We start from the raw sequence: 26,928 nt of genomic DNA, 5'->3' as shown, positions 1-26,928 counted from the left end.
ATCTCATTCTCTGGCATGTTTTAGCCTGTTTCTCCCTCTATTTTATGTAAAAAACATTATTTGTGAAGGCACACTGATCGGTCTATGTATTAGCCAGAAGGCACTGTAGTTAGACATCTGCCTATCTAACTTGCTTTGAACACTGCCAAATAGAGTCCCAGGCAAATTTAAGTTCATTTAATAATTTACTGACCATCTGTTTAGGGTGCACCTCATGAGGTATCAAGAGATATATAAAATTAGTAGAACTCCCTCCCTATGTTTAAAAGACTTATAATCCAGGTGGGGAGACAAGACATGCATTGAATACATTGTGTAGATTCTGAGACAAAGTGAGGGGTCAGGACTTCCACTTCTGGTGGTGGAGGACCAAGCAATGCTACAACCTTCCTGATGAAGTCATTAGGAAAAGTGCTAAGACAGATATGGGAAGGGGGGGAATCTTCTCAAACGCATCAGAGAGCTAATAAGATAACCAAGATGAGAGTAAGACTACAATGGAAAGGGGTGGGGCCGGACTTCAGGGCAGTTTTCATCTGGACAGCCACGAGACTACCACAGTTTCTGACGGGCGTTGTGGGGCCAGGGGGCTGCAGGTTGGAACCCAAAGCCATAGACAAGGGACACTGGTCTGCAATCCTAAAGAGCTAACCCTGGGAGTCCAAGGTGGATGGAAAACAATTTGGTCCATTGCTGACCCACTCCAGATCCTGAAATTGGATTGGGGTGACCCTGGATTGTCAGAATGTCTGATACAACTTTTAAACTTAAATGTTTAATTTTTCTGGATTCTTTTTCTTTGACCAAATTGACCATTTGTATCTTTTTTTTTTTTTTTTACATTCGATGTAATCACTACTATATTTGGATTTATTTCTACCATCTTAATTTATCCTGGCTTTTCTATGTTCTTTAGTCTCCTCTTTCCTATGTTTTATAGAACTGATTACTTACTTCTCATTCTGACCTCAACCCAACTCATTTCTATTCTTTTACTGACTACATGAGGGAATTTAATATGCATTTGTGTGTTATTAGGATTATAAGCTAAGTAATGTTTGTATTATTTTTCTGAATAACCGATGACCTTAAGCACTTGGATTCTAATCCCTTATCCTTCTAATTTATATACTATTATTGTGCTATTGGATTCTCATCTGTATTTGTTAAAGTTTATTTTTATTTGAGAGAGAAAGAGCAAGCAGGGGTGGGGCAGAAAGACAGAGGGGGAGAGAGAATTCCAAGCGGGTTCTGCACTGTCAGCACAGAGCCCGATGTGGGGCTCTAACTCACAAACTGTGAGATCATGACCTGAGCCAAAATCAAGAGTCAGACGCTTAACTGACTGAGCCTCCTAGGCACCCCTATTCTAAATTTTTTTTTTCAACGTTTATTTATTTTTGGGAGAGAGACAGAGCATGAACGGGGCAGGGGCAGAGAGAGAGGGAGACACAGAATCGGAAACAGGCTCCAGGCTCTGAGCCGTCAGCCCAGAGCCCGACGCGGGGCTCGAACTCACGGACCGCGAGATCGTGACCTGGCTGAAGTCGGACGCTTAACCGACTGCGCCACCCAGGCGCCCCTAGGCACCCCTATTCTAATCTGTATTTTCAATCCAATATTATTTTAGTTTATTTATGCACACCCACCTATTTACCAATTTCTTTGTTCTTCTTTTTGCATTTCAGACTTTCATTTTGTATACTCTTCCTCCATCCTGATATGTATGTATATCCTTTAGAACGTCCCTTAGTGCGCTTGTAACCCTCTCCTCTTTTTCAGAAAGATTCTTTATTGTGTCTTTGTTCTTGAAACAAATTCATTCTCTTTGTACAGAATTTTGGTTTACAGTTCTTTTCTTTCAGCCTGTTATTCTTTTAAGTGGATCTGCTTTTAAGGCATTTTCTTAGTCTTTGATGTTCTGGGATTTCACAATGTGCCTAGATGCAGATTTCTTGTAACTGTTCCAGCCTGGGATATACCAGCCTTCCTGACTCCAAGAGAGTGTTATCTTTCATCACTGTAGAAATTCTCAGCAACATACCTTCCAATATTGCTCTGCCCATCCTCTCCTTTCCATGAGTAACTGATTAGATGCATGTTAGACCTTTTCATTTTGTCTTCCATGTTTCTTAATAGTGTTTCTTTTTGCTTCATTTCTTGGTCTAAGTAGAATCCTGGATAATTTCCCCACTTCTTTCTTTCATTCCTCTATTCTCTCTTCAGCTTTGTCTAAACTGATGTTAAACCTATCCTTGAGTTGCTAATTTTAATTTCTATCAATTGCCTAGTTACTTGCTTTTTCTCATATTTTTAGGCCTTTGATTTCTTGAAACATACTAAACATTCTTGTATTGTTTCTGATAACTCCATTCTAAGAAGTTTTCGTGACTCCGACTCTTGCACCTGGTACTTTGTTCATGTGTGTAGTAATTCTTTGTGGTGAACTCCTTATTTTCCTTAAAACTTTATCTGTGTAAATTCTTGAAGGTCTGGTTTGAAGGTGGTTTCTTCAAGGAAAAAAAACTGTTTGCTTCTATCATATGCTTGGGGATCCCTGGCCATGATCATTTCAAACTAAACTGTTGACTTAAGTTTTTTAGGCCATCCAGGTAGTGTGAATTTGGATTGAAAACCTCATGAAAACTTGCTTACAATGATAAATTCTCCAGAAGTGTTCACTCCCGCTTCGGCTCAGGGCCATGGACCAACATAGGCAGTTTTCCTTTCAGATAATGAGGGATTATTTCTTGTTCACTTTATATGCAACCCTTTGAGGATGCAGTCCTTTGGAGACCTGCCCATGTGTGTGCACATGCACGTTTGTGTATAATCTCTTATTAGACACTCTACTTTGGGCAGGCCCTGGGCTTCACTTGAGGACCCAGCCTTGAACACCTATGCCCAAAGTTACCTACTTCAACAAATCCCCAAAGAGACAGCATCTTCTTTTTCCTTAACTTCTGCCTTCACTCAGTCTGTGGCCTGCATGTTCCTTACTTTCTTATTAGTTCATGGCTGCATTCAAGAAGTGGATTTTTATGTTTTACCTAACATTTTAGTTGTTTTCGTCGGTTTTAGTAGGCGCTTTCTTCACTATGTTCCCAGCAAATGCATTAGTCATATATATTTTTAAGATCTTCCCATGGTCCTAGATGAAACTGATATCTAATTTTATTTTCTCATATTAACCTACTATGAAGGGAATATTAATCTCATAAAATGAGTTGGGTAGTGGTCTTTTTCCTATCCTCCAAAACAGTTTATATATAATAGGAATTACTGGCTTCTTGGCAGATTTATAAAATGTATCTGTAAAACCATCTGGGTTTCATGTTCTTGGCAAACCTGGGAGAAGGCAGACTTCTGATTAGTAATTCAGAGTCGTTAAGGTTACTAATTTATTCAGATTTTCCATGTCTTCTTGAGTTAATTTTGATAACATATTTTTCTAGAAAATTAATTTTTCAAGTTCACTGGCATAGAGTTGTGCACAATATTCTATGCCTTATAAAAATCTCTGTATTATATGAATACACCTTTTTTTCATTCATAATATTGCTTTTTCATCAGTTTCATTAAAGGTTTGCCTATTTGACTAATTTTTTGACCTATTAATTTTAATTTTTGCTTTTTAAAAGTCATTTTCTTACTTCTGTCTTTGACTTTCTTTGGGATTGTTTTTCTGGTTTCTTGAGTGGGGGAGGTGAACTTAACTCATTCACTTTCAATCTTGTTTTTTTAATAAAGATATAACAAGTGGATCACTTTAGCAGCATTCTACAGATTTCGATAAATTCTTTATCATGTAGGTCCATGTATTTCATAATTTCCATTGTGATTTCCTCATCAATATGTGAGTTATCTAGGAGAGGATTTTTCCCTCAAGTTCCCAAGCACATTAAAAAATAAATAAATAAAGGCTGCCCTTTATTTTTATTTGCTGTGAGGATGGAGACTATATCTAAATGGTTATGACTTCCTTTGTGATCTAGTATGTGGCCAGTTCTTGGAAATGTTCTATGTATACTTGAAAGGGATATGTATTTCCTATTCCCTGGGTGCAGCGTTCTTTTGATCCATTAAAGTTTAAATTTGGTTTTCAACACTTCTGCCTTCTTACTTGTCCGCCTGAAACATCAGTTTCTGGTACAGCTGGTTTAAAATCTCCCACGAGGATTGTGAACTTGTCAACTTTCCTTTTAAAATTGTTTTCAGGTTCTTTTTTTGCTTTATGGAGTTTATGGATAATCACAGCTATACTGGTAGGTACCTAGTTCAAAATGACTCTATTGTCTTGGGTGTTTTCATTTATTGTTATTGATCTCTTTATCTGTATTACTACTTTTTGTCTTAAATTCTATGTTCTTTCACATTAATGTTGCTTTTAATCATTTTGGGGGGGGGGAAGGGCTTGATGCATTCTTGCTCACCTCTTTCTTTTTCATCGTTCTGTATACTGTTCTGTTTCGGTGTCTCCTAGACAAGCATACGCCTGGATTCTCCATCTGTCTAGTCTTCTTAGTCTATTTACATTTATGGTGAATACCGATTATTTACATTTATTTTGTGTTTTCTAAAAGTAACGTTTTCCTTTGTTGCTTTCCCTCCCACCTTCCTGCCTTCTATTGGGCTGAGAGGATGTCTTTATTCCTCTTCTTGTCCCTGTTCTCTCCCTCATTCCCGCTCCTCCACGAACACCCAGACTGGGAAGCTATAGCACAGACTGCTAGGCTCGCTGCCTACCTCCTACCCAGCATCTTTTGTTCTGAGACAGAATCCTTACTTCTAGCTAGGTGAGCTGCTGACCAGAATAAAAATGCACTTCCCAGCTTCCCTGGAAACTTGGCATAGCAAACAAGATGGAAGGAGCATGCTGTGTGAGGCACCCATGAAGTCTCTTAGGGCAGAGGCCCCAGGTGGCAACTGGACGTCAAGTGCCAAGTGTGGCTGAGCAGAAAGACAGAAGGGAGCCAGCTCCCTAACCATCTTAAGGGTGCCATACCCATCCTGGAATACCTTCTTCTGTACCTTATTTACAGGAGAGAGAAATAAATGTCTCTCTTGTTTGAGCCCCTCATTTGGGGATCTCTCTTTTATTAGCAGCTGAATGCAATTCCTGATAGAGAAATTATAGATGGTTCTAGAATTTTAATTTTTATTTAGAAAGAGAGAGTGTGCATGCAATCAGGGGAGGGGCAGAGAGAAGGGGAGAGAGAGAATCCTAAGTAGGCTCCACACCGGGCATGGAGCTTGATCTCACAACCCCGAGATCATGACCTGTACTGAAATCAAGAGTCAGACACTTAGCCAACTGAGCCACCCAGGTGCCCCTGGAATTTTTGTTTTTTAAAAATGCACATTTAAATACCAATTTTAGAAAATAAAGGTGATTCTTTTCTAGTTAATGAAATACATCTAACATATTTTATAAACTATAACATATTCTATAAGCATGTTTTATAAGATTCTGTATTCTCCATTTCTTGGGTCACATGCCTCCCTTCTAGGTTCACCGTCCCTCTTGCAGGATGATGCAGGTTGGAGCTGACATGCACAGAGAAGCTAAGGGACAACAGGAACACTTCTAATGGTGTTCTGGTCTTTGGTCCTGGTATCCTCAGCCCTGCCTTTCTGGAGGTTTGATTCTACAAGTCAACAAATTGTGCTTATTTGTTGTCATGTGGGGCCAAAGAAACCTGACAAAATGGAATAGAACGCTACTGAACAGATGTGTTCTTGTGCATTTGCCTAATTTATCCACAGTGAAGTAACCAGAAACAGTATAGATTTAAATTCTTAGAAAGGAAGTTGTTTTTTTAAAAAAAGATAATAATGAAGAATAAAAAACACATGAAAAGCACCAGAACAGGGAAATTAAAAAAAAAAAAAAAAGAATAAAAATAATGAGCCCCAGAATGCTGCCTAATTTATCAAACTTATCAACAGCAGCAGTTTGGGCTAGAAATCTGCTCTTTAATGGGGGGAAAGAAACAGACTTAAGTTATCAAACAGTACTACACCTGAAAGGAACAATAAAAAGAAGAAACAATGGTCAGTAATACAATATTTTATTTCAACTTTTGTAACAGCTTAAGAATAATACTTAAATACTAAACTTCCTCTTGAAACTCTATCTGGTCATTTTGTATATGGACACGAGATACAGATGGCATATTACTGTTTTTTAAAAATCTTTATTTATTTTGGGAGAGAAAGAGCATGAGTGGGGTAGGGGCAGAGAGAGAGGAGACTGGCCTGAGCCGAAAGCAAGAGTAGGACGTTCAACTGATGGAGCCACCCAGGCGCCCCTGGCATATTACTGTTTAATTCAAGATTTATTTATTTTTTAAGCCAAGCCCTCTCTTCAGTACAGGGCTGAAGCTCATTTTGCTAAGCACACACTCTATTTTAGTTATAGACGTATAGTTTTTAAAGATCTCACTAAGAGTTTCCCCTTGTCAACAACCATAAAAAACTCAAATTTAACGAAAAGCATTTCATCTGGCATACTATTTCAGCCAGCCATGTTAAAAAAAACAAAACAGGGATAAGAATTCAATTACAACATTCACTTTAAATATCTATATGGTTCAGTGCAATTTATCATAATTACCTAAAAAGCGAATCATATGTTCTCTATAACATATATCAAGAGGGAACCAATGATAGCAAATGGTGCTGACCACCATCAAAAGTGGCGATAAAATGGATACGTAGAAAAGAAAATAATTACCTTTGATGCAAGGTTGTCCACTAAAGCGATCATCGAATTCTTAAACAAGGTGGCAGCGGTCAGAGGTCGCTTGGTCACCTCTGTAATACTCAGTTTGCCTTCGGGCCACATATTCTTCAGCACGGGATTTGAACTGAGAAGCACAGAAAGAGCAATGAGAATGTTACATTCAAATAAGCTGAATAGAAACTGCTAAGGAATCCTGCTGGGCTGCACCCTGGAGCCACAAGGGGACTGCAGACTGGAGCCACAGTGGAGTGCACACTGGAGCCACAGTGGAGTGCGGACTGGAGCCACAGTGGAGTGTAGACTGGAGCCACAGTGGAGTGTAGACTGGAGCCACGAGTGGACTGCACCCTGGAGCCACGAGTGGACTGCACCCTGGAGCCACGAGTGGACTGCAGACTGGAGTCATAGTGGACTGCACCCTGGAGCCACGAGTGGACTGCAAACTGGAGCCACAAGTGGACTGCAGACTGGAGCCATAGTGGACTGCAGACTGGAGCCACGAGTGGACTGCAGACTGGAGCCACAAGTGGACTGCAGACTGGAGCCATAGTGGACTGCACCCTGGAGCCATAGTGGAGTGCAGACTGGAGCCACAAGTGGACTGCACCCTGGAGCCACAAGTGGACTGCAGACTGGAGTCACAAAGCCTACCTGGAAAAAAGACTCCATCCAGAAAATTATGCTGAGAGAGCATAGTGGCAGATACCATATCACAGATGGAGAAGATGTGTCCAAACTATCCTACATTTAAAAAATTCTTGGGGCACCTGGGTGGCTCAGCTGGTTAAGTATTCAACTCTTGGTTTCAGCTCAGGCCATGATCTCATGGTTTGTGGGTTCAAGCCCTGTATTGGGCTCTGCTGATAGTGCAGAGCCTGTTTGGGATTCGCTCTCTCCCTCTCTCTGCCCACCCCGTCCCTCTCTCCCTCCCTCTCCAAATAAACAAATAAACAAAAAAAAAAAAAAAAAAAAAAAAAAAAAACAAGATTCTTGGGGCACCTGGTTGGCTGAGTTGTGGAGCATGTGACTCTTGATCTCGGGGTTGTGAGGTCAAGCTTTAGGTTGGGTACAGAGATTACTTAAATAAATAAACTTAAAAAAATTCTTTAAACTTCTTTAAAGTGACATCTACATTATCATTACCTAGGACCCTCAAATGGTTAACACGGCTCTTACAATACATACATAAAATCAAAAGATTTGGGTGGTCCTCAGGAGGAGGACAAGCCACTAGTGAAAAACGATGCTCAATGTGGCATGGCAGAAAACATGGGCACGAAAGGAGCTTCTCATCGGAAGAAACACTCACACAGAACAGATAACACGACAAAAAGCCAGCTCTTTCTAACAAGGCAGACAGGAATATAAAAGAACCATGTTTACATTGCCTTCCAGTAAATCCCTCACTGCAGCTGAATTTGCACACTCATTTATTGGCAGTTACAATATTTTATTGATGTGACACTAAGACTGTTGCCATCCAATTCCTTTGGTGTACTTCAGGCCAGTTTAAATGCTAAAAATTATGTAAAAATCATCATTTAGCTCTGTGGAGATGTTTTTTTTACAACATGCGTGGTGGTCTCAACTCTGACTTGCTTCCTGTTTCATTTTGGGTGTCTTTGATTTTAAAGTAATTGGAACTCAAACTGTTGTTTCCTGGAAACTTCTTTCTTCCTGCCTTCCTTTCCTCCTTCCTCCCTCCCTTCTTCCTTCCTATTTGTGCACAGTTGTCACATGACGTTACATCGGCTGCAGGTGTACAAACGGTGACTCTGCATCTCTAAATGTCATGCAGCGCTCACGTCCAGTAACTACCACCTGTCATCGTACGATGCTATTTGTCAGAAATCTTTTTTTTTTTTTTTTTTTAATTGGGGGCTGAGAAGAGAGAGAAAGGACTCGGCAAGGACATTCTCTGCTGTGTTTACTACTGCCATCGCTTTGCCCGCTCTTCTTTCCCTGGTGTAAAACTGAGAAAACTGAGGTGGTTCCCCAGATACCTAGTAAACTTCCGCACACAGAGGCCCGAAATGACAGGGGTGAGATGCCAGAATAAGTGCCCAGAGAGCAGAGAGGAAAAAGGGAGAGCTGAAGACTGACCGGGCCTGTACAGAGCAGCACTCCCACCCCTCGCCGCTGCTAGCGGGGGGTGCTGACTACCACCGGAAGCGGCGCTAAAATAACCCCCTGATCTGTGTGTGGCTCAGGGTCCCCATTTCACCCCTCCCTGCTCCTGTCCCTAGTCTCCCGGTGAGCGCTGACCATCAAAATGACCGCATAAGGGCATACCGTTTCTCCCGAAATCTTCCATTCTAGTCTTTAGCAGACAGGATTTAAGGCAATGGTTTTCAACCCTTAGTTCAGAGGAGGCCTGGGTGTCTCCCTAACACTTACTGATAGAACTACCAGAAAGTAGAACATGTGTGCTTTGAAAATTCTGACGCAGCCCAAAGACTGGAGATCGCAGACTTTGAGTCCATGCGTTTCTGCCCCAAATTCCACCTTACTCACTGTTGGCCATACTTAGAGATTATTCCCATATTACGTAGTAAATGGAGGGAGAAGAGAAGGTTGGAAATGAAGGAAATAAGATGTTTATTATGATTATTGTTAAATAGTTGAATTCATATATAATGAACCAAAAGCGATCCATACAATCATTCTAAAGAGAAAGAACTCTTCAGGCCCGTTAAGTCATGAATGTAATAATAAAATAGTTTTCAAACGTCTAAAAGAACCCTTTTCTTAAAAGGGAACCTTATTTATCCAGAAACCCAGTAGGCTTAATAGATAAGACAGAAGTTGCATGGCTTAGAAGTGAGGAAGTCAAGAGTGAAGTCTGTGCACCAGGCGTGCCACCTGCCGGCTCCCTTCCTCTCCATTTACACACACAAGCAGCTAAGCACCATGGATTCTATGGGTAATAGTTTTCACTTTCAGTTAATAAACTAGATTCTCACTGCTATTTGACTCTCCAATAGGGGAGGACAGCCTGTCATACCAATGCAAATATTCCATGTCATGGTCAGATTTTTCACTGGAAATAAACCCACACGCAGCTTTGTTTCTACATGAATCCTGTGAGCTTGGGATTACGTGAGCCCAACACTAGGAGGTGGAGCTCCTCTCACTGAGCTGGACCTGTGGGCCAGAAAAAATTCACGAAGGTAATGAAGGCTGGGGCGCCTGGATGGCTCAGTCAGTGGAGCGTCCGACTTTGGCTCAGGCCATGATCTCACGGTTCGTGAGTTCGAGCCCTGCATCGGGCTCTGTGCTGACAGCTCAGAGCCTGGAGCCTGCTTCGGATTCTGTGTCTCCCTCTCTCTCTCTGCCCCTCCCCTGCCCATGCTCATGCTCATGCTCTGTCTCTGTGAAAAATAAACAAACATTAAAAAAAACAAAAACAAAAAAACAACGAAGGTAATAAATGCCACCTTCTGTAGCCTCTTGCTACATATCCTGTGTGCCTTCCCCTGGCAACACATGCTGATATTGCCACTGGCTGACTGAGGCCGTTTACTCCACGGAGCAACGCCAGACTCCATCACTCGTCCCTCAAAATGGGTGCATCTTACCTGAAAGTTCAAGCATTGGAACTCCTTTCTGAAAGTCCCTTTTCCCCATGACCAGCTTTTCCACGGACCCCTCTTGCATTCCCATGTCTCTGTAACTTTCTGGTGCTGACAGCTCCATCACTTGGTGGCTTCAACATCCATACAGATGTACCATTTAATAGGAAAACTTCTTGAAAGAACCGTTTAAACGCAACGTCTCTACATCTCATAGTCCGTATTCTCTGGAGCCCACCTCAACCAGACATTTGTTTTCACGACTCTACTGAGACCAGTGTTGTCAAGGGCCCACCTGACCTTCATGTCAGCAAATCCGATGGTTAATCTCGGCCCTCACAGCATTTCCCTTTTGACGGTATTTCACAGAGTTTATGATTTTTTTGGGGGGGGTGCCTGGGAAGCTCAGTCGGTTGAGCATCTGGCTCCTGATTTCATGTGAGGTCATCGCCTCACGGTTCATTGGATCGAACCCCGCGTCAGGATCTGCGTTGATGGTGTGGAGCCTGCTTGGGATTCTCTCTCTCTCTGCCCCTCCCCTGCTCTCTCTCTCAAAATAAATATATGCATATTTTAGAAAATCACTTTGTTTTTGGCTTGGCCTCTGTGACACCAGGTTTCTGGTTTTCCTCCTACTTCACTGGCAGCCCTGTCTCCTTTGCTAGTTCCTTGTTTTTTGCTTGACTCCGAACGCTGGAGAGTCTCAGGGATTAGTCTTTTTGACCTCTTCTATTTATCTGTGCTCACTCTCATTACTCTCATCTAGTCTTACAGCTTTACATACTGTCAATAGACTAGGGACCATGAATTTATAGCTCCAGTTCCTCCTTAACCCCGAGTTCCAGATGCGGACCTACAATTGCCTGCTTGGCATTTCCAGCCGAGCGCCCAACATTATAACATGTCCAGGACAACACGCTGGGTCTCCCCCACCCAGCTGGCCCCTCCTCAAGCATCCCTCCCCCAGTGCTCAGGCACCGTCTCACATTTCTGTTTTTCTCCCTCACACCACACATCCTATCCATCAGCGTATCTTGTTGGCCTCACTTTTGAAGTATCACCCGCTCTGACCACTTTTCATCACCTCTCTTACTACCACCTGGATTACTAGTCTATTTGGTCTCTTCATTTCTATTCTTGCCCTTTATAGTATGTGTTTTACGCAGTAGCCCTAGTGAGTTCTTTAAAATATAAATCGTGCCCTACCATGAATTCCAATGGCTTCTCTTCATACTTCATCCTTACCTTGGCTCACAGACTCTTCTTGATCCACACCCTGCCAACCTCCTTAAATTCATTCTGTATTACTCTTCCCACCTCTCACTCTGCTTTTAGCAGCACTAGCCTGTTCTCAAGATACCCACGCTCACTCCCACCTTGGCGCCTTGGCACTGGCTGCTCTCTGCCTGGAATGCTCTCCTCCGCCACGTGTTCATGGCTTACTCCCTCACTTCATTCAGGTCTCTGCTCAAAAGTCACATCTTTTTTTTTTTTTTTAACGTTTATTTATTTGAGAGAGAGCGAGCGAGAGAGAGCACGCGCACACGTGTGGGGTAGGGGCAGAGACAGGGAGGGAGAGAAAGAATCCCAAGTAGGTTCTGTGTTGTCAGTGGAGAACCCAACACAGGGCTCAATCTCATGAACCGTGAGATCATGACCTGAACCAAAATCCATAGATGGACACTTAACTGACTGAGCCACCCAGGTGTCCCAAAAGTCACCTCTTTTAAGAAGCCTTTTCTGACCACCCTTCTTGATAATGCCTCCCTTGGCCCTCCTTGTCTATAACCTTCAATCTCCTACCTACTTCATTTTTCTTCACGGAAACTTGCCACTACCAGAAAGTTACTTATTTTGTTGCATAAGTGGTCACCTCCACTGGAGTAGAAGGTTCGTGAGGGTGGGGCAATAGCCTAAATTTTTTCTCAGCTGGATTTCAGGGCATAGAAGAATGTATGGCTCATAGGTGTGCAACACATTTTTGATGATCTCCCGACCAACTGACTATGCAGATTTAGTATATGAGTGACTACACGTATCTCTAGTCCCAAAGAAGAAACTGGCTAAGAATGTCTTCTTTATGGGCCTCTTTCCAAAGCATTCCTACTGGGTTTGAACTTACTATCCTTTGCCTGGTTTTACTTAACCACATCTTTTCCACATTTTCTTGGATTGTGAAAAGGTTCTGTCCACTCATATTCTGTCCACACTGACACCAGATGCCACGCTGATGTTAAAAGTAGTCTCTTAGTTGCAGGCAAAGGCACTACCGTGGGAATCTGCCACTGACCTACTTTGGGGACACCGGTAGGGGTGTCAGAAGGATGGTAGTAGTGAACAGAAAAACTGAGGCAACCCAAGGGAAATCAAGGAAAATGATATCAGCAGCAGGGCCCTGCCCTAAATTGATAGATTCCACAATCACAAAGTAATATATTATTTCATTCATATGATCAAATAGAACTAGAAAATTTGCCAGAAGCTCTTAAAACTGTCACATAAAAGTAATCATGTGCATATGTATTATGCAATATACATGTCAAAGAGCTTAATGGAAAGATAGTTAATAAAATTTCAATCCTACCTGTTATACATGAGGCGCTTGAAATCTTGAAACAAAGTGTCTTTATTTTTGTCAATAAATCCAACGACTGAATAGCTAATAGAGGGAAAAAAAACACAGAAAACATGCATTATTCACTAAGCAAGAGCCACATTTAAGCTTTTCTACAAATCTACAGGCCTTTCCAGTGTTAATGATGCAAACAATCATCTGTGGGGCTGGTATTGTCCATTTTGTTCTGTGTTTAAAAATTCCAAATTTACCTACTAAGTAGAGGGCATATTGTTTTTATTCCTCAAAAGGAGAGCAGACATCAATCATTATGATTAAGACTGCCATTTTCTACTGCTTGTTTACTGCTTACCTCAAGAAGGGGACTCTCAAAAAGACAGCTGTGTTTATCATCCAGCACTCCTAAGATCAAAGCAAAACAGCAACAGACAGGAACTACTAGTCTCTTCGTAGGGAGGTCAAGTGACTTGCCTAAGGTTGTCTCAGTGTATTCAGGGTGGGATAAAAGAATCCAAGGAGAACTGCAAAGGACGGTAAGATTTAGATAAGCAGAGGGGAAAGAGGAAGGGGGATCACACAGGGAAGCAGATCAAATGAAGGGGGAGGAGCAGGCACATGCATGGAGTGCTTGAGAGAAAACCAGGAGGGACAGTGTCAGGTGCTGAGTGCCCACATAAACTTGAGTTGGTGATGAAGGAGGGATCGGAGCTGCTCTGTTACAGGGGCAGGTGTGGACTCCAGGGGCAGCAAGGGTGGTGCTGGGGGTAGGAAAGTAATGGAGGACTCAGGGTGACGAGGACAGAGGCTCAGGTGTGAGGAAAATAGGAACTCCAGATGCACCTGCTCCCAATGGCTCTACCTTGTTGCCTGTCCTTAACGATCACATCAGTGTAGATAATTCTCAGATGTCTAACCCAGACCCCTCGCTGATGTTCTCACCTCACATATTTGATTCTCTAAGAAGATTCCTTCAGGCTGCACAGCCCACAGGAGCTTCAAGGTCACCAGGTCCAAAACGACTTCCTTGCCTCCTGCATCCTAGATCTGTTTCCTAAGACCTTCAAGTCACTTTGGACTGAAACCCTGAAGCCACCTGACTCTTTACCTATTGTCTAACCTGTAACATTCAAACTTCATAGTCCTTATTTTGGCCTTTAAGTTCTCATTATGATTTGATCTCAATCTACTTTTCCAGACATTTCTACTTCTCTATGCTACAAAAAGGATACAGTCCACTTAAATGGACCTAGTTACTATTTCCTGAATATTTCTAGCACCCTTCCCACTTCTCCCTTTAAAAATAATTCCTAGAATCTATGGACTAGCTACCATCAGCCTTCCTGGGTTTATCACACAGAAATACTACATCATGTGCTTATTCTAAATTCTGACAATACTGCTATTAGTCATGTGGTGATTATTTTAGACCAACTCTTATTGTCCTGATGTATGCATGTAAATGTGTGGATATATATGTACGTGCATGTTTATGGGTATAAGTAAACACACACACACAACCATATATGTACATGTGCATCTTACATGGGAAGCTCTTGGTGAGCCGAGACCACACCCTAAAATACACTGCGCGCAAAGGAGATATCCACTAGGAATCTAGAAAGGGACTGAAGGGCTGAAAGAGAGAAGGGGAAGTCTGAGGCACTGGATATCCCTCAAAAGGGTCAGCTAGCATCCAGGACTAGGAGTCTGGAAACCTAGCTACAGTCTCAGCTATTCCAGAAACTTGCAGTGTGACCTTGGGTAAAAATTTACATAAATAAAGACTTTACATAAGTCAAGACTTTACATAAGTCTTTTAATCTGTAAAACAAAGGGGACGGGCTGGCTGGTCTCTATGGCCTCTGACCAGCTCTGCTTTTATGCTTCTGAACTGTATGAAAGTGTCCTGTAACTGAGGCCTGCATTTTCAGCGGGAGATGTCTGCACCGCGCTGGATCCTCCCTCTTAGTATTCTGGAACCTGGGAACAGGACCAGAAAAAGTGGAATATGGTGCTATTCCAGCACTAATGGCTAGTTTGACAGATGGGGTGATAATCTTGAGCCATATTATTTTATGATTCAGTTTTAATTTAAATCAGGAACAGCTATTAAAATCCCTTCAAATGTCTTTTTGGCATTTGTAGGGATGATCATTTGCCTTTCTGTTGTTGTGTAATCTCTTCCTATAACGGGTTTGATGAATAGAACTCCTAACATATAAAAGAAGGACAAAGGAAAAGAGGAAACTTTAAACAATAATAAGATAAGAGGCAGTGTTCAGTGGACAAAGCATCCTAAGTGTAGTAGGCTGAAGAACTGCAACCCCCCCCCCCCCTCCAAAGACATCTTTGTCAAATTCCCTGGATTCTGTGAATGTGACCTCACACAACAAAAGGTGTGATGATGCTAAGGATCTTGAGAGGAGAAGTGTATCCCGTATTACCCAGGTGGGCCCTAAATGCCATCACAATTGTAGTTTTAAGATAGAGGCCGAGGGAGATTTAACACAGACACACTGAAGAGAAGGCAGCATTGTGACCACAGAGGCAGAGATTGGAGACATGTAGCCACAAGCTACTAGAAGCTGGCAGAGGCGAGGAACAATCCTCCCCCAGAACCCCTGGCATGTGGCCCTGTGGACACCTGGAGTTCGACTTCTGGCCTTCGGAATAAGAACGGATTTCTCTCTTGTTAAGCCACTTGTTTGTTATAGTAGCCCCAGGGAACGCTAAGGTGGTTATATTTTTAGTCATATTTTCTTATCAATGTCTACTTTTCTTACATTGTGACCAGAAAAATTGGCTTATGAGAATTTTACTTTTTCAATTAACATTTGAAAAGTAATATGGCAAAACTAATTTTCCTGTAGTTACCCAACTGCTTGTAGTTCTTCACACACAGTGGTGGCTCTGGGCTCTGGAATGCCCTCCCTCCTCCCTTCCTCTTTCCCTTAGCCTCTCACTTTTAGGACTCAGCTTGGATAGCACTTCCTCCCCCCAAACCCCTCTATACTCCTTGCCCTGGGCTAATGACTTCTCTTCAATGTTTCCATAATGCCTTGCACATCTCTAGTTTGACCCTTCTCATTCTTCGTTAGAGTGACTTATGTATCTGCTACACCCACCACTGAACTGTTAGCTTCTCCAGAAAAAGACCCATCTTACCCATCTTTCTATATGTTCTTAACATTCTTCCACAATTTATTTATCCATCAGCTAATGTGAGTGGCATCTATGCCACGGTGGCCACACTATGTGCATGGCTGCCATAGTGTGGGTTCAAGAAATGGTTGAAAAACAAGGAATGAATGAAGCTATGCCCTTTTTTTTAAGTGAGGAGATGAAAATATACTGGCTGATGAAATGGTGGAAAAATGAAAATAAATAGGAAAACAGTTTTTATTTTCTCTGGTTATATTTTCTAAAATGAAGTTGCATGCCAGTCATCGCATTAGGTACCAAAGTAAGATACTCACACAACATCACCCGCGTAATGTCGAATTCGAAAGTCTCGATCAAACTCCAGGATTTTGTCTGAGGCGCAGAGCTAAGAAAATCAATAAGGAGATTATTTTGAAAACGGCTATTTTCACTTTCCTAAAAATATACTCCAATTTCATATAAGATGATGATAGTGTCACAAATCATGATACCATTATGAATGAGATAATGCCCCACCACGTGAGGCTTCTATGGCAAAATCTTCGAGCTTACACCGGAAATCCACACAGCTGGACTTCATTTCCCAGCCACCCTTGCAGCTGGATATGGCCAAGTGACCAGGTGCTGGACAATGGACGGTGAGTGGAAAGGAAGTGTGGTTATGTCAGGCCAAATCTGGTAAGAAGTGGGTGATCCTTTCTGCACTTCCTTTTCTCCTCCCATTAGCTGGATGCAGAGAAGGATAGTGGCAAGGGGAGGGAAGAGCTGGAAAATGGAAGAAGTCCAAATCCCTGGGAGAGAAGTGCTAAAATCTTGGCTGCTGCCTGGGTGCGGCCCAGCCTATCCGGAGTCTCTTTCTCTTCCACACTCCACTCAAGGAGCACCACACTGAAGGCTTGCTGTCTGCTAAGTGCACATGTCTCAGTCAGTCCTCACAACTGATAAAGTAAGGTAAGTATTATGAGCTCTCTTTTATGTACTAAGGCCCAAGTCACATGGCTTGTAAGTGGTAGCTCTGATGATTCTTGGGACCAGATGTAATGTCTGTGCTCTCCACGTACACAACGGCCTGGCTAACCTGACTTTTGCTAAGCTGGGACTCAAGTTCAGGTCCATCATTTCAAAGAAGATCAGCCTCCTGCAGCTCTTTCTCATGGAAGAGGAATACGTTCCGGACAGGCAGTTTTTATATAGCCTGGTGGTCTCCATTGCTTTCTGTAATTTTCCTTGTTATAGTAACACCCAGGCTTCTTTGTCTGCCCTGTGAAGGATCACTTGACATCCTACAGGTTCTAAAGCAGACATCCAAGAATCCATAAAGCACTGAGTGCACTTACGTACAAAAACTCAAGTTTCAGTATGGTGGCTTCTATATTGATAACTGGACTAGTAAAGGAATAATTAGTTTATTAGTTAGACAAGTGAATAATTCCAGGAAATGAGAGTCAGATTTCCGAGGTTCAAATCTTGGTTCTGTTTTTAACTTAACTTTTTAAACTTAATACTTTATAAATTTTTAATTTCATTTCAACTTTAATAATTACTTCTATCAGAGAGTTGTCCTAAAGGTGAAATGAGATATGGAGACCTACATAACATACATAACATACAGAGGGATCTCCAAAAAATTGAATTCCTCTTTCCTTCTGTCTCTCATTAACCATTTTACAAAACCCTTTTATTTATAAAACTCCTCATGGAAAAGGACCCAGGAGATGCCTACGCTGAGTATTCTTACATTTGGATACTGCAAAGTCTCAACCGATCTGAACACAGAAGATTTTAGATTTTTCTTTACTTTCTGAAAAGAAGTTATGTTATCATTTAACTTTGTGCGCTCACAATACTTTAAATAGTAATTTCATGGTTTATTGGATCATTTATCTGTCTCTCCATGATAACTTTAACATCTAAAAAACAATTCAGCCCCATAAATAAATACAAGGCAGAAACTTATTTAACACGCCCATAACTCAAGATAACATGTAACCAATAGCAAATGATAATACCTGGCTTAGCATACAGCAGTATAGCATTATTTAAAGGAAAGGCTCATAGTGATGAAAATATCCTGACTGCTTGGTTATTTCATTTCTTTCCCTCATTAGGGCAATAATCCCAGAAATTAACTGGGACACTTTAAAGGTCCCAATATCTCAAGACATGTCTGGGGGATGACAAATCCTGGAGGAAGGAGCTACCTGGTTTGAGAGTCAGAGAAACCTGGGTTTCCACATTTAAAGGAAAAAAAAGGGGTGCCTGGGTGACTCAGTAGGTCAAGCCTCAGACTCTTGGTTTCAGCTCAGGTCATAATCTCACAGTACCTGAGTTCAAGCCCCACGTCAGGCTCTGTGCTGACAGCTGTGGAGTCTGCTTGAGATTCTCTCTCTCCCTCTCTCTGCTCCTCCCCCCCCATCTCTCTCTTTCTCTCAAAAAAAAAAAATAATAAATAAACATTAAAAAAAATAAAGGAGGAAAAAGAAAGAAAATTCCCATTTCTGCAGATAAATCGCCATTTCACAATTTCTTATTAAATTGGTGGCAACTGCTTAAAAGTACTATGTATAGTTGCTACTTTAAGAATGAGATTATGTTTCAAAATATTTGGTGGACAAATTTAATTCAGGTGTATAAATGGCCAAGGTGAATCAAAATGAGGTCACTTCTCATATGAGACTCATAGTTAATTTATTTAAATGAAGTGGAGCCTTGCATGTTTTAGTTTTAAACTGAATATTCCATAAGGTCTATTTGGTATAATCGTGACCAATTGAATTCAATTTTACAAACACTGATTAGGTACCATCTGGTAGGCAGGATGTAGGTGAGTCTCCAAAACCTGGGCTGGGATTATAAAGGACGTGGGTAACCCAGCTCTCCAAGACAGGACATCTGCCCACGTAATAATACCATCTTTTAATGGATCACTCTAAATAGTGTAGGTTGCTTCTAACTTGGCTCACTGCTCGGTCCCCAGCATCCAGGATTACGCCTGGATACAGCAAGCCCTTGTATCAAATGTGGGAAATGTTCTGACCAGAACCCTCATGTCAAAGGTCAGACCATAGTATCTGACAGCCGACCGACTTGTAGGAGGGATCCAAGTCAGTCCTCAGTAACAGACCAAGGAGAATCTTTTAGAAATAAACTGGCCTAACATAAATATCAGTCAGTAATCTATTTCTTGATGATTTGTGCTTTTATCCAGTTAATTGTGGATTCTTACTCTTCTGATTACACAGTTTCAAAGGGGACAAAGTCAGAAAATAGATTTGTGCAAAAAAAGAAAAATGGCAGTGTGTCAAAGATTTACATGGAAATATAGAGGAGCAGAAATGTTTGCTCCTTTCTTTATGGAAGTGATGGTGCACGGAGCCTGTTTCTACTTTAGTCTATGGCTGCTAGACACGCCTGTATTGGCAGAGTGTCGGCGGACCACCAGGATGACGGTCTGCCCCTCCCAGGACAAACATAGTATCTGCGAGGCACGGCACAAAGGTCTGATAACCACGACCGCCACCACCCATTACAGAAATGTCATCTGTTTAATGACATTTTTAGAATGTGAAAAATAGGGAGTTTAAAAGGATACCCATTCGTTTAAGGGAACGAATTCCTTGTAACAATGAGAATTACAGCTAGAATTCCCCTCATTTCAAGAAAGTCACATAGCCTGAAGAACTATGGCAGAGGACACATACTACGTTTTATAACTGATGACAGTAAAAAGTCAAGGACAAAAGCTGTTTTTGGTGCCAGAATTATCCGACGCAGGAACAAAATTCTAGCACATGAACAAGGCCTCTGTACCTATTGGTTATAAATGACATCATGCTTTCTAAAATCATGTTCATTTTTCCTATTTCTAGCAAATTGAATAGTCTGGAGCTCCCTCTCCTGGATATTATGATTTTTATCAGTCTTGCCATCCCATAAGCCAGGCAGGCAGGATTTACTTACAGTAGTAAGTTGCTTCATGATTGCTTATGCTCTTTCTTGCTTAGTTGAGTGGACCTCTTTTAACCCAACATTTAAAACCATTTAATTGTGTCCAGCAATGGGGAAAATCCTACACATCAAAAGTAGAGAAAGTTCTCATGAAGCACCCTACCTTTCGGCTGGAAAAATGACCATGTTTGCCCAATTTGCTGTTAAGTGCTTCGAGGAACATTTCATCGGTGACCTTGCCAACATTCATGCAGGCGTCATCTAGGATAGCAATGATCCCCTTGTGCTGCTGCTCCACAAGGTCCACGATGATCTGATTGTTGAAGTAATCAATCTGCAGGACACAGCACGGAAGTAATCAATCTGCAGGACACAGCACAGAAGCAGGTCCAGAGGGAACAGAGAGCGGGCCAGGCAAAACACCGATGCCTCCACTGGTTTCAGGAGTTTAGGTCAAGCTTCCTTGGTGTTACGTATGTGAGTAGCATTAACGAGGTCTGATGCTAAAATGAGCACGTGTTCTACCACAGGTTTAGTTTTTAACTTCTTTGTTGACTCCGTCATGAACACTTTGTGTCACCTGAGTATAGCTCAAGGCAAAAAGGATAAAGTTGGTGATATTTCTGTCATCACTAACTTCTGTTTGAATCCTATACCTAACCCTACTCCTTCATACTCTCAATCTCCCAATCTGTGTGCCATTAACCACAAGAGCCACACTCCACTAAGGACTGACAAGTAACCTTAAAGTGTTATTCAATATGTTACTTCATGAGGTTTAGGTATCATACCACAACTTGAATTTTTAGTTGTATGGCCCCAGATGACTAAAGCTCAAAAGAGCATCTTCTCCAGCTTCCCCAAAGTTAAAAAGCATTCATGGGTCTAACAGAGTTTTGATATTTCTCTGGGAAAAATACAAAAAAAAAAATCTAATTCTGAGATGAAAGTTTCCACAAAAGAGAAGAATAAAGTTTTCAGGGGCACCTGGGCAGCTCAGTCGGTTAAATGTCTGACTCTTGGTTTCAGCGCAGGTCATGATCTCACGGTTCGTGAGACAGAGCCCCATGTCCGGCTCTGCACTGACAGTGTGGAGTCTGCTTGGAATTCTCTCTCCCTTGCTCTCTGCCCTCCCCACCTCAAAAATAAATAAATAAACATTAAAAAAAGAAGAAGTTCCAAATAACATCTGCCTTTCAGCAACTTCAATATACACAGAGTTTACACAAAATTCCTCTGCTACATCTGTTTATTTGGATGGTCTACAGCACAAATCTCACCACACTCACGCCCGACTAACTCAGGCTAGCTGTACATCACTTGAAGGTGGGAAGTCTGCTATCACACTTTTAGTCCTGTGTGTTCCTGTGTCCCCCTCATTCAGGAGGTACCTAAACTCGAGTGTCTTCTCCATCACCTACCATAAGACCTATACGTTCACAATGGACTATTACAGTCTCTCTCATATGGACTCCTGCTCCAGGTGCTCATGCCGGTTATCTGTCTGTGGGTTTCAGCTCTCCCTCTACTCTTCCAAGTTCTCTTCTGTATCCATGGACTGAACGCCTGCAGACTGGGTGGCTTCTACTTCCTTTTTTATACTTTTGCTAGTTTGCTAAATCAGTGAGTCTCAAGAGGATGACCTTTTCCCCCCAGGGGCATGTGGCACTGTTGGGGGACATTTTTGGTGGTCATGACCACATGTGCCATGGGAAGAGGCCACTAGGCGTCACGACGCACAAGACAGCCCCATAACAAAGACTCATCTGGTCCAAACGTCAATGATGCAGAGGTGGGGAAACCTTGGCCTAAACATTTACTTTTACTGTGGACATGTATTACATTTCCTAATTAGGGAGAAAAAGTTATTTCCATCTTTCAAAAAAATATCCTTATTATTCTCAAAAAGCAGTAACTCTATACTAATTATTAGCTGAAGTCTTAGACTTTGGGAGTATGGAATTAAAGACTAAGTCTTCTGTCCCAGGGACAAAATAATTAAGTCCTCTAAAGTTCCAATTGTAAAACTAAAGCGATTAGTCTTTGCTGAGAAGTTCAGAACCTTTTAGTTTGTAACTTTAATGTTACTTCAGTGCTTAAAGTCGTGGCTTCCAAACCAGGTTCTTCCAGCAACCCTGATTACCAGCAGGCTTCTTGGGGGTTCCAGGCGGCAAGAAGAGGTATGACGAGTAGCTCAGGGGCACAGAGGCTCCCATTGCCACCCCGAATGGCTTTGTGCCTAACAGTCAAGTTGTCAACAGCCAAAAATGACATAAACTACAGCACCAAAAGCCTGTAAAAGTGAGTCAAGCATTAGGGACCTTCTGATGGGAATCTACATATACCACCTCTGAAACAGACTGGCAGAAAAACACTGATTCTGAGACCACACAAGACTCCAGATCTAACAACCAAGGACATACGCAGATCAGGGACATATATCAGATGACACCGAGGGAATGCAACGAGCAGGATCCAGACTGTGGGCAGGTCCACAGAACAAACGACTCGTTCTCTTCGTTGGAAGATTGCAGGGAAACAAGAGAGGGAGCAGGAAATCTGTACGTATGCGAGAGTCCTACCAACTGACCACAGTGTAAGAACCTTACCTGGATCCAGATTCAAACTGTAAAAACAAACCTGTAAAACAACTGAGGAAATGTGAACACTGCGTGGATATTTGAGGATAATAAGGAATGACCATTACTTTTTTTTTTACTTTGATAATGGTATCATGGTTGTGGTATTTGTAAAATGCCATACAATGTAAAAGGCTTTATCTTTCAAAGAAGCACACTGGAATATTTACAGATGAAATAATATGATGTCTGAGATCTGCTTCAAAATAATCTGGGGGTGTGTGGGTGGGTACAGATCGACCCAAGACTGGCAACCCACTATAACTGTTATGGTGGGTGACGGTTCCATGGAGTTTATTATATTACGATCTCTGCTCTTATGTGTATTTGAAATCTTCCATAGTAAAAAAACATTAAACAAAATCAATCACTATGTTCAGAAATTGAGTTTTTAAAGGAAATAATTACCCAGAATAGAGATTTTAATTTGGGGAGACCTGGCATGTAGTTAGCACAGTAACAATTACCTTGGATCTAGCTTTTTTCCCCCTCTAGGACATTTATTTCCTGGTTTATTTTGCTAAGGATTTTTGCATTTTTGGGGCTTCTGCTCCTTTTTTCAGATGTTTGGAATAGCCTACTAGAACTGCTGACTTTTCTCCTTATCAGCTATGCCTGTGGAATTGGATACCCCAATTATTAAAGGGTATTTTTGGCCAGTATCTCTGAATCACATCTGAATCATAAGTTTCATGATTAAATTTGCTATAAAAATCTAAGCTTCAGTTATACTGTGTATCAAATTGTACACCAGATCCGTTCAAAGAAAGCTGCATCTAAACTTAATTGAATTCCATCTCCAATGTGCTACGAGAGTTCACGGTGTAAATCAAAATTGTAGGTGATCCTATTATAAAGTAATAATACACCTTTTGGTTCATTTGTAAACTGGTAAAATTACACTAACATACTTGAACAAAATTTTCTTATGGTATTCTGATGTTTAACACATGATGGAAGGTGAATATGAAATTTGAGGCAGGACAGCTATTAATTATACCACTGTCTCCCTTTCTGAATGGGAGGAGACAGAAAGTAGGAAGGTGGGAGGAAATATAAAAGTAATTTACATACAACACTTCAAATAGCTTTTTACTATTACATGGATACTTAAAAAACACTGTTCTATTTGGCAAGAGGACAAACACAGTTTTATAAACATAGAGACGTGTGGAAACTCAGAAGTTTTTGCATTTTTTTTCAAGTCTGTTCTCAAGACTGTTTAAAAATACAAATTTAAAGGAAAAGTTTAGTAGGTTTCATCCTGTCTTAAGCAGGGGGTCTAATGGTAAGCAACAAGAGAGCCAAGTAAGTCATGCTCTTTGGCTGTGACGTCTGGGGCCTGTGTCCTGGGGCAATCCCGCTCGCTGGTACTACCTCACTGCAACTGTTTGACTGTAACAACTGTCGATGTTCACAAAGGGCCATGGGGTGATAACAAGGTGTGACACGAAGGCAAGCCAATGGAAATAAATGTGAATGCAGGTGTTTCCATGCATGGATTTCAGAGAATATAAACCATATTAACTGGAGATAACAATGCCATTTAGATTACAGAGTAGAAATAAGAGGAGACAGAGGAAGGAAAGAAGACAAACTAAATTTGGAAGCAAAGTCCAGCCAATTTAAGGCAAAAGTCACTGCTCCGAGTAACTTCTAAATGACACTAAACTCTCCTAGACAGATACAAACCAGAAAACCCATGTGGCATCAGCTAGAAAGTGCAAAGGTGGTAACTCAGCATTTCTGGGCACCAACAAGGCAGGCCAGCAGCTTAGAGAAGTTGCACCTATCAACCCTGAACGTGACTTGTAATCACATATCCCCAAAAGGGAAGCTAATGTTTACGTGTTGCACATACTCGAGAAGATTAAAACAAAACTCCTAAAATGGTAAGATCTGACATTGTCGCTGACACATGAAGCACATGAAGGTGCTTTCCGGAGAAGCCCACTCACATGCTTCCAGGGGATCCCCTCCCGCTGGTACTCCTCCTGCTCTTGCTTCAGAACCAGCTGGATAAAGAGCTGCTGCAGCTTCTCGTTGCAGTAATTGATGCAAAACTGCTCAAAGCTGTAGGAAGAGGAATCCATGAGGTTCAAAGAATTAGAAAATAAACAACAGAGTTTTAAGTACCTTGTCCAGTTTACCTGTTGTTGTCAAAGATTTCAAAGCCATAGATGTCCAAGACACCGATGACAGTGTTCTTCCCATGGACTGTGGTGTCATAGTTCTTAACCTCAATAATGTCATTGATGCGAGTAACAATCCAACAGAAAAGGCGTTCGTATATTGCCTGTGAGGAAAACGACATCATTAATTCTCAGTCCCCACATGGGACTGAGTCTTCTGTTTAGATTTGCGGTAAGTTTTACATTACCATCCACCTTCTCCTTACCATTCAATGTAGCTGTTGTTACTCTAAGCAGAAAAATTAGAAATATACATCACCTGTTTAAAAACTACATGATGGGGACACCTGGGTGGCGCAGTCGGTTGAGAGTCCGACTTCAGCTCAGGTCATGATCTCATGGTTTGTGAGTTCGAGCCCCGCATTGGGCTCTGTGCTGACAGATCAGGGCCTGGAGCTGCTTCAGATCCTGTGTCTCCCTCTCTCTCTGCTCCCCCCTGCTCACATTCTGTCTCCCTCTCAAAAATAAATAAAGATTAAAAAAAATTAAAAAAAAAAAACAAAAAACTACATGATGAAGGGGCACTGACCTGGCTCAGTTGGGTAAGTGTCCGACATTGGCTCAGGTCATGCTATTTTGGTTCATGGGTTGGAACCCCGCATCGGGCTCTGTGCTGACAGCTCAGACAGAGCCTGGAGCCGGCTTTGGATTCTGTGTCTCCCTCTCCCTCTGCTCTTTCCCTGCTCGCACTCTGTCTTTCCATCTCTCTCAAAAATAAATAAAACATTAAAACAAATTTTTTCCAAATAAGAAAAACGACATGACGTATGCAACACTCAAGTAAATGGTTTGGGTTTTTTAAAGATTATTATCAGTCATTATGGCGTCCCAAAACCATTCCCAGGTGCATCTCTGTGCCCGGCTATATCAGTCATTGGCTGCCTCCCTTACAGAATTTGTTTCATTGCTTTATTGTGAGTTTCATCAAGTATTAAAAAGTGGGGAACCAGGGTGCCTGGGCAGCTTAGCTGGTTGAGCGTCCAACTCTTGACTTTGGCTCAGATCATGATCCCAGGGTCGTGGGATCGAGCCCTGTGTTGGAATCCACACTGAGAATGGAGTCTGCTTAAGAATCTCTCTCTCCCTCTACCTTTCTCCCCTGCTCGTGTGTGCTCGCTCTCTAAAATTAAAAAAAACAAACAAACAAAAACACGGGGAACCAATGAGTTAATATCTATGTCCCAGTAGAGCCCTGTGGATTCTAAAAATATAAACACTCATTTATAATGCTACGTAAAGATCTGGACCAAAGACCATAGTTTGAAGTCCTTAAGAATGAAACACATATCCAATACCCAAGGACACTCACACAAAGACACCCGTGGACAGACGCACCACACACTCACACACACACACGTGCTGATACAAACACGCTCTGCGGTGCCACATCTTTAGCACACTCATCGTCAACAGCTCCCTCCAGCTACACTGTCTCCACCTGCACTCATCTACACAAACTGCCTCCAGTTTTCACCTCCCCTTTGCTCTTTGATCCACTCTAGGCTCTGCTTACCTCCCACCGCTCCCCTGAAATGGTTCATCAAGGACCCCAAGCACCTCAGTGTAGGCACTTTCTTGTGCTTCTATATGGACATCTTAGACGCTCAGTCTCACTCCACCTGGTTTCCCACCCTTTTCTGGAAACACTCTCCTCTCTGGGATTCGTGATATGTCACTACCTTAATTTTACTCTCATTTCACTGGCTGCTCCTTCTTGGTGACCTCTGATAGGGTCTCCCTTAACTGGCCTCAGTCCTCTTCACTCTCTTAACACCTCCTGAGTCATCTCCTTAGATATTACACAGTAGGAACATAATAATAGCGATATGTAATAGTAATATTCCCCCAACGCAGATCTCTCCTCCAAGCGCCAGATTCCTGTGCTTGCCAGCATACCTGACAACATGCCTAGAGGTCTCGCGGCCGTCACAGACACACGTACCGCTAGGCTCCTGATCTTCCCATCTCCGACAACTGTTCATACTCTACTTCTAACCAAGAACAAATGACACCAGAAATTTAGGAATTTAGTCATTCATCCATTCAACAGATATTTGCTGAGTACTTACTATACGCAGGTTGTTGGAGACACAGT

General features: G+C 41.9%; 1 protein-coding gene across 5 annotated transcripts in view; it reads right to left on the bottom strand.

The window, feature by feature from the left end:
• The window catches only part of MYO1D (myosin ID), a 357,287-nt gene that overhangs the window by 220,817 nt on the left and 109,542 nt on the right, over window positions 1-26,928 (bottom strand). For 4 of the 5 annotated variants that reach the window (XM_040455227.1, XM_040455229.1, XM_040455228.1 and 1 more), the window contains 6 exons: window positions 24,792-24,937; window positions 24,600-24,714; window positions 20,166-20,336; window positions 16,369-16,439; window positions 12,902-12,976; window positions 6,737-6,869 (listed from right to left, as the gene is read on the bottom strand). In XM_040455227.1, the coding sequence (XP_040311161.1) occupies window positions 6,737-6,869; window positions 12,902-12,976; window positions 16,369-16,439; window positions 20,166-20,336; window positions 24,600-24,714; window positions 24,792-24,937 (711 nt within the window). Of the gene's footprint in view, window positions 1-6,736; window positions 6,870-12,901; window positions 12,977-16,368; window positions 16,440-20,165; window positions 20,366-24,599; window positions 24,715-24,791; window positions 24,938-26,928 lie in introns of those variants that run through there. The other variant, XR_005784639.1, reaches the window with a different exon arrangement.

The sequence above is a fragment of the Herpailurus yagouaroundi genome, unplaced genomic scaffold (assembly GCF_014898765.1).
Source record: "Herpailurus yagouaroundi ecotype Mexico unplaced genomic scaffold, PumYag 215, whole genome shotgun sequence".
NCBI classification, from domain to species: Eukaryota; Metazoa; Chordata; class Mammalia; order Carnivora; family Felidae; genus Herpailurus; species Herpailurus yagouaroundi.
The sequence above is the reverse complement of the archived record's forward strand: the minus strand, read 5'-3'. Positions and strand labels throughout refer to the sequence as shown.